The sequence below is a fragment of the Abrus precatorius genome, unplaced genomic scaffold (genome assembly GCF_003935025.1).
Source record: "Abrus precatorius isolate BTA unplaced genomic scaffold, Abrus_2018 Scaffold8, whole genome shotgun sequence".
NCBI lineage: Eukaryota > Viridiplantae > Streptophyta > Magnoliopsida > Fabales > Fabaceae > Abrus > Abrus precatorius.
This window is the reverse complement of record NW_020874428.1, coordinates 37,334,439-37,341,949: the sequence shown is the minus strand read 5'-3', so window position 1 is coordinate 37,341,949 and position 7,511 is coordinate 37,334,439. Positions and strand designations below refer to the sequence as shown.

Below are 7,511 nucleotides of genomic sequence, written 5' to 3'. Positions count from 1 at the left end.
ATAACTGCTCGTACCAGGATTTTATTTTATTCTGAATATATGTATATTATATGATATATCGTGTATAACATCAGTAATCATTAACGTGTATGTTACTCTCACAAACTTTTCCAAGTAACACTGCATGCAGGAGCTTGTGAAATATGATGAACAGAGACGAATGAAAATGAAATATAGAAGCATGGAACAGAGAAGGAATCAAAAGGTTTGCAGTGGATGTTAATAAGTTGTAAATAGAGTCAAAAATTGTGGCTGCTTTGCAAGATAATGACTTATGGGAAGGACAAAATGTGATAGTGGAACCCCACATAGCCTTATCCGAGGCTTATCCTCCATTCCTAGTTGCACCCCACCACCAAAGGTGACCTACCTGCATCAATCACCATATCATAATAATATCTTCTATTTTATATAGGAAAAAAAAAAGAAAGGTGTGTGCACCTGCGTCCAGAGATAACGAAAAAAATCTCCCTGATTCCCTTTATGAACCAATACACGGCATCTTCTATCCCTTTTCACATAATTAATTAATATAATGCAATTCCCTTCATTTTCACTATCATCCCAGCTATAAAATAAAATCTCTTCTCCTCCCATTCTATGATTAAACAACCAACAACATTATTATAACATATAAAACAAGGGGCAACCCTTATTTTATTATTAAGTGTAACTGCAGCTCGTATTGTGGTGCTGATCAGGTGGGTTTAATTTAATATCCAGTTATATTTTGGACATATACAATGTTTAAGATAAAATAATTTTTAGTCTTATTCCCATTGAGAAGAATTGCACTTATATATATCTCCCCCCAAGTTTAAATTTAACTATAAACACAATAATTTATAAATCTTAAAACGTATCTTTAAACTTTGAAAACCAAGTTGCTTAGAATAGTGTCAGGTTGACCATTGATCTGATAGATGAAGATTTGAGATTTAGTTTCCATCATGCATGTGGCCCCTAATCCTTTGTGCTTCAACAATTTCGAATAAAAATAACTGAGGAGCCCATGTGTCGGAATTCCATTAGTGGAGATTAGAAATCGTTGCTACAGTTTGTCTCCTGCTGCTCAGTTTCAACAATTTAAATAATTTTAAATTATTACTATATATAATATTGTGTATAATTTCTTTTATCTCTTATCTCTTCTCTATTTATATAATATATGTATAATAATAATTGTTATATGTATTCCTCTTCTGCAATTTTTAATAAATATTTTTAATTTATTAATTGATGGCCTTAAAATACTAATTCATGGATATAAGATGTGGTTAATATTATATCATTAATATTCATTTAATGAACATTGTTAAAAGTTAAATATAAGTATAGAGATCTCACATTCACTAGTAATAAAAAATATTTTAGATTAGCGTAGTGTTTAAGTCCACTTTCTCTTTTAATATATAGACATATCAACTATTTCAAACAGGAAATTTAGTGGAAGAGAAAAAAACATAATTGAATAATAATTTTGAACTATTTAATTTATAAAAAAGTGATAATATATATATATAGTGCAATTTATTATAAAAATAATATAATTAAAGTAATCTAACAAATATGGATATTGAAATTCAACTCAACTACTTAACTAGGAGACGAGTATATTATAAAATAATTAAAATAAATAGATATAATAACAAAATTGAGTTAAATATATTAATAGTGTAATAACTTTTTATAGTATTATTTAATTATGAATTATTATATCAATAAAAAATAATAAATTTTTACAATAACTAATACAAATTCATATTTATAATAATTTATAATTAATTATTAATATAAAAAAATTATACTAACGATTAGTCAAAATTAATCTTTGAAAATATATTTAAAAAAAATGTGAGATTCACTTGATGGTTTGATTTAGATTGACACGATTGTTTGTGGTTTAAGGACTTAATCTGTCATAACTTGGAAATTACTCCATGTGTGGCCTAACCTCTAACTTTTTAATACAAAATCAAATAAAATACAAAGTTCTTGATCCTAGATTATGTGTAGCATAACATACGGATCTTTAAAAGTAGCTACGGGTCGACGAATGGGTTCAATAGTTTTTTGTTATCCTACTTGTTTTTTAATTTGATTTACTACCTTAAAGTCCAATGAGAATCGAACCCACGTTTAACATTGTCGTCTTCTTTTAAAATTCGATGTCTAACAAGTAATAACAGGACAGGATTGGCTGTAAAGTGTCCGTCTTTGCTAATAGCCCGCTTTAATATTCTTTTAGGCTTTCATAGTCACTCTTAACATATATATCTTAGTTTGTTTTCAATTTTATTAAAATCGATCATCTCTATGATTAATATTAACGAGTTATTATTTTCACAAATATCAATAATATATATTATGTAAATTTTTATGTATATAAATAATATATTAAATAAATTTAAATCAATTTTAATATTTGTATATATAATTTATATGCTTAAAATTTTTAATTTAATAATTAATTTATCAAACAAAAATTTATTAAATAATATAAAAATAAAATGTAACTTATATCGTATAATTATATATATATATATATATATATATATATATTTACTTAATAATATTTAGTTATTGTGAGAATGATAATAATAAATAAATTATTAGATTTAATTTAAATAGTTAGGATTAAAAGAAAAATTTATATATTTTTTAACTTATTATATAATTATTATTAAAATTTTAATTTTAACTATTTATGTATGATTGTATAGTCAATATTTAATGTTGTTATAGTCTTGTAAGGAGAATAAAATTCTATAATTTCTAATATATATATATATATATATATATATAATAAAAATATTTTTAATAAATATTTTCAAAAAATTATTTTAATTTATTCTATAATAATAAAATATAAAGTTATAATTTTGTTTATAAATATAAACATAAATATTTACATGAAATATATAATTTTATATAAGATTTTAAGAGATTTATTTAAAAAATAAAAAGTAAACTAATTGTAATAAAAATTAACATAATTCGTATATTATTTTAAGTTAATTTTAATATTAAAAAAATAAAAAATATTACTAAATATTACACTTCTTAAAATATTCTCATTTATAATAAAAAACATAAATCAAATTTAAATTATTAAATATAATTATGTGGTATGTTTGATTTAATTTTAATTATTAATTTTTTAATAAATATGTAACAAGGACATCATGTTAATTTTAAACTTAACCAAACGATTTTATTACATAATATATATAAAATTGTTATGCAATTAAAATTTCTTAAATTTTTCTTATCTGTTCATTTTCAATTTTTATTTTAAATTCTCGGCATATCCCTTTTGTACGAAAAATAGAAAGGATTCGATAAGGAGACAAGATAAAACACGTAACGGCGTCAGATGGACCGAGCCTAGCACGCCACGCGATAAATAGAACTGACAAAATTCAACAGTTTTTTTTTTTTTTTTTCATCAGTGATTTGTTATTTTTTCATCATTTCCGTATAAAATAGTCGATTAAATTTTTGTAATATGATATAAAATTAAATATTTATTTTAATTTTATATTATCAAAATAATAAATATATTTTTTTAAAAATGGTCTCTTTTAATTATTTATTTTTAACTCTAAAATCTAGGTTAATATGTTTTAAAATATTAGTTTTTTCCACAAAACTTCTCTCTGCACATGCTTGCCACGTCATTGCCGTCTCAGACTCTGTTGTATTAAACCCCGCACTAATCTCTTACCTTTCTTCTCTGTCGTTCATTTCCCCTCGAGTTCTCTCTTTCTCTCACCGAGTCACTGACGCGCTTGTACGGACTCCGATCCTTCCCGAGTCAGAGTTAAACGGAAACAACGCACAATAGGACGATGTCTCCCGCCAGCACCGCAGCTGACTCCGCCGTCTCCGGCGAGATCATGCTGTTCGGAGTTAGGGTCGTGGTTGATTCGATGAGGAAGAGCGTGAGTATGAACAATCTCTCACAGTACGAGCATCCTCAAGACGCCAACAACAGCAACAATAGCAGCAACAAAGACGTCGCCGCCGGTTACGCCTCCGCCGATGACGCCGTTCCTAATAACTCCGGCCGACATCGCGAGCGCGAGCGTAAGCGAGGTTCGATCAATTTCTTCGATTGGTTATCATCAATTTTTGTTTTTAATAATAGAAAAACTAGATTCTTGTGGTTAACCTTATACTTGTTGATTTTATTCAATTATTTGAGAATTGTGATATAGATTATTGATTTTGCACTGATGATTGAATTCACCAGGGGTTCCGTGGACGGAGGAAGAGCACAAGCTGTTCTTGGTGGGATTGCAGCAAGTAGGAAAGGGAGATTGGAGGGGAATCTCCAAGAACTACGTGAAAACCCGAACACCAACACAGGTTGCTAGCCATGCTCAAAAGTACTTTCTCCGGCGGAGTAACCTCAATCGCCGTCGTCGTAGATCCAGCCTCTTTGACATCACCACCGACACGGTATTTCCACCGTGACATTTCTTTTTATGTTTATTTATTTTCATATTTAGAATTTTTGCTTTAATTTTGTTTCCCAGCAATTTCTATATAGGAAATATCTAGATGCTTTGTAGTTTAATGAATGTTCAATAGAGCATTATGATCTTACAAGATGAAATGAATTTTATCATTTATTTCTTTGTGTTTTTGAGTTCTGGTCAATGGTTAAGTATGAGTACTATTACTAATGCCGTGTTATGGATTTGAAGAAAAGGAGATTAAACTTTTTCTATTTTGTGTACCTGGTTTTGAATTTCCTATGGTGGTTGAAAGTCTAGCTGAACTAGAACGGGGTAATTTAGGGATTTGGTTCCCTGCCACTGGAAGAGTTGACTTGTCAAGAGTTATATCTTTTAAAAACTAGGATTGGAGGAACAAAATTTTCATGATCTTATCAATTTTTGTGTCAGGTTTCTGTGAACCCAATGGAGGAAGAACAGGCCCAGAATCAAGACAGCGTGTCTCATTCACAGCCTGTGTTCCCTGCAGTCCCTGAAACTAGCAAAATCAATGGATTTCCAATGATGCCAGTATATCAGTTGGGTGTTGGTTCTGGAATGATCTCGGTCCAATCTGACAATAAAATGGAAGAACTCACTCTGGGACAAGGAAACATGGAACGCAATGTGCCAACCAAGCTAGTCCGAGCAATTCCTGGTGTTCCAGATCCTAGAGCTTCCACAGTGTCTGATATCAATGCTCCCAGTTCTAGTTCAGCTGTTGAGCCACCAACACTCTCCCTCGGGCTATCCTTCTCATCTGATCAAAGGCAGACATCATCAAGACATTCAGCTTTACATGCAATGCCGTGTTTCAACAATGGGGATAGCATCATTAGTGTTGCTTGAAAAAGATGCCTCATGATTATGGCCCATATCTGTAGTATCTTGGATTCACTGATCACATATATTTATCTCTAGTCTCCTGTCTTTTTGGTGGGAGAAAGAGAAAAACCTTGAAGGAAAGGGCGATGGATTAGAGAAGGCAAAGTTTAAGTGACTGAATTTGATCCTTCTGTTCCTTGTACAGACCCGGGAAAGGTCCTCATGTCCTGTTTCTTCTTGTTTGCTTATGTTAATTTTATGACTTTAGATTCATGTTTATCAGGCCGTTTATCTTTGTAGTTTATGTAACTGAAATAACAAAGTACTTTCTGTTCTTTTGCTGATAACGTATGAGCTTTGGATATGGATTGCACAGATGAGTGGTTTGTGGCTCTTTTGGGGGATAATATCAAGTGGGGTTAAAGGTTGGCAGTCTGTGTCATTCCTGTTAGGTGGGTAGCAGACGCGCACGTTTTTCCTACAGAATTTGCCTATTTACGCCTACTCACTAATTACGGTAGCTGTGATAGTATCATAATTGTTTCGAGCGAATGGATCATCTTATCTTATATAATATAAATACAAGTCATTTATAAGTTTTTATTTATCTTTCTCTCTATTGATTCATATAAAGCCTTGTTTAATTAACATCTGTATACAAAATTTGCTAATTATCTTACCATGTCTAATTTCAACCTTTCTTTTAAAAATCTTTTTTTACCATATAAAAAACCTCCCGTGGATGTGATAATCCTGGCTCCCAACATATTTTTATTATTAAGCGAAATTTGTGTAGTATCTATTAAACGAAATATATTTCATTTGCACGAATTATTGGGTGCTAGTATTTTTCTGCTGGCGATTGGGGGTAATGCTACTGGCTGCCCTACAGCATACGGCTTAAAGGCAAAGGTTCAGAAATTCCTGTTAATTTACTGCGACCGGGATGTACTGATAAACGAGGACCATATTTCAGATTTGTTGATTAGAATCCTTTCATATAGATACGAGGGACCACCCCTGATTAGTTCCATCACGAGCGTACTATTTTTCCCCTCTAACAAAACGTTCTGTTATTACAGAAGAGAAGAATTCGATTCAAATGTTCCCAGTCAACAACTCAAAACAGTTTTTTCGGGGCTGGGGCTTGTCATAATTTAGTTAGTGCCTCCTTTTAGCAATTTTTAGTTAATAAGAATAGAAGAATTTACTACAGATACTCTTATGCTGTTTCTGTATATTATATTGATTTTAAGGAGAAAAAAATTAATTAATTTGATTTTAAAGTCAATTCAATCCCATCGAATTTAATTAAAAGAATTTGGATTGAATTGATTTTTTATAAAGTAAGTTAAGTAACACATGATCCTTAAAAGTCACAATAAATTTTAAAAAACTTAAAGTAAAAACGTTCATCCAAAGGTTAACTATTGAAACGGCAGTGTTTTTATGAGTTATCTAAACTGAGTACATTTTTAGGAGTTATTCTTTTTCTCATTATCTTGTGTGATTTCTCTTGCATTAAATATTTTTAATTTTAATTATGAAAATTTCATATTTTAAATTTCTTTATCTTATTTATTTAGTCCTATTTACTATAATAAATTATATTAATTAAAATTTAAAATAATTATATAATATATCTGTAATTAAATATTTATTTTAATTTTAAAAACTTTTGTTATGCATGAAAAAATCACTGGTTAATAAATTTCGTTTTAAATTTATACTACTAAAAGAGAACTTACACAATGTTGTTGGGACAGCCAACATATTTAATTCTGCTTTAACCCGTTTGTTTTTATTGTGTTTTATTTTGCGGTTATGATAACATATCATTCGATTTTATATTTACGATATATATATAAACCAATAAGTTATTTTTTAAAAATAAGGCCATGGAGACTAAAACTGGCAAGGTAATTTTATTAATACATGTCAATACAAGTATGAGAAATATAAAAGCATATATAAATTCAATTTGTATTAGATTGGATAAATTTTTAGAATCAAATCAAAATCTCAATATATTCTAATAATTTGTTTATTTTTCAGTTAGTTTTTTTTAATAATTCTGATCGAGTTAGATTTGTTCACGAATGCCCTCGATATTTTGGCATAACGAAAGTGAAAAGGAAAGGGAATATGATAATAAAAAAGAGGATTGAAAAAATAAGAGATTTT

At 29.2% G+C, this 7,511-nt stretch overlaps 1 protein-coding gene across 1 annotated transcript; it reads left to right on the top strand.

The window, feature by feature from the left end:
- The first annotated feature begins 3,736 nt into the window (after positions 1-3,736).
- Positions 3,737-5,931, top strand: LOC113846176 (transcription factor MYB1R1-like). The gene is made up of 3 exons (XM_027474157.1): positions 3,737-4,098; positions 4,256-4,464; positions 4,914-5,931. The coding sequence occupies exons 1-3, from the start codon at positions 3,852-3,854 to the stop codon at positions 5,349-5,351; spliced, it is 894 nt and encodes a 297-aa protein (XP_027329958.1). The 5' UTR covers positions 3,737-3,851; the 3' UTR covers positions 5,352-5,931.
- Positions 5,932-7,511: the final 1,580 nt, after the last annotated feature.

Coding starts and splice junctions, on each gene's coding strand:
- LOC113846176 (XM_027474157.1), top strand. CDS start 3,852: ATGTCTCCCGCCAGCACCGCAGCTGACTCCGCCGTCTCCGGCGAGATC. Junction 4,099..4,255: donor CGAGCGCGAGCGTAAGCGAG/GTTCGATCAATT, acceptor TGAATTCACCAG/GGGTTCCGTGGACGGAGGAA. Junction 4,465..4,913: donor TTGACATCACCACCGACACG/GTATTTCCACCG, acceptor TTTTTGTGTCAG/GTTTCTGTGAACCCAATGGA.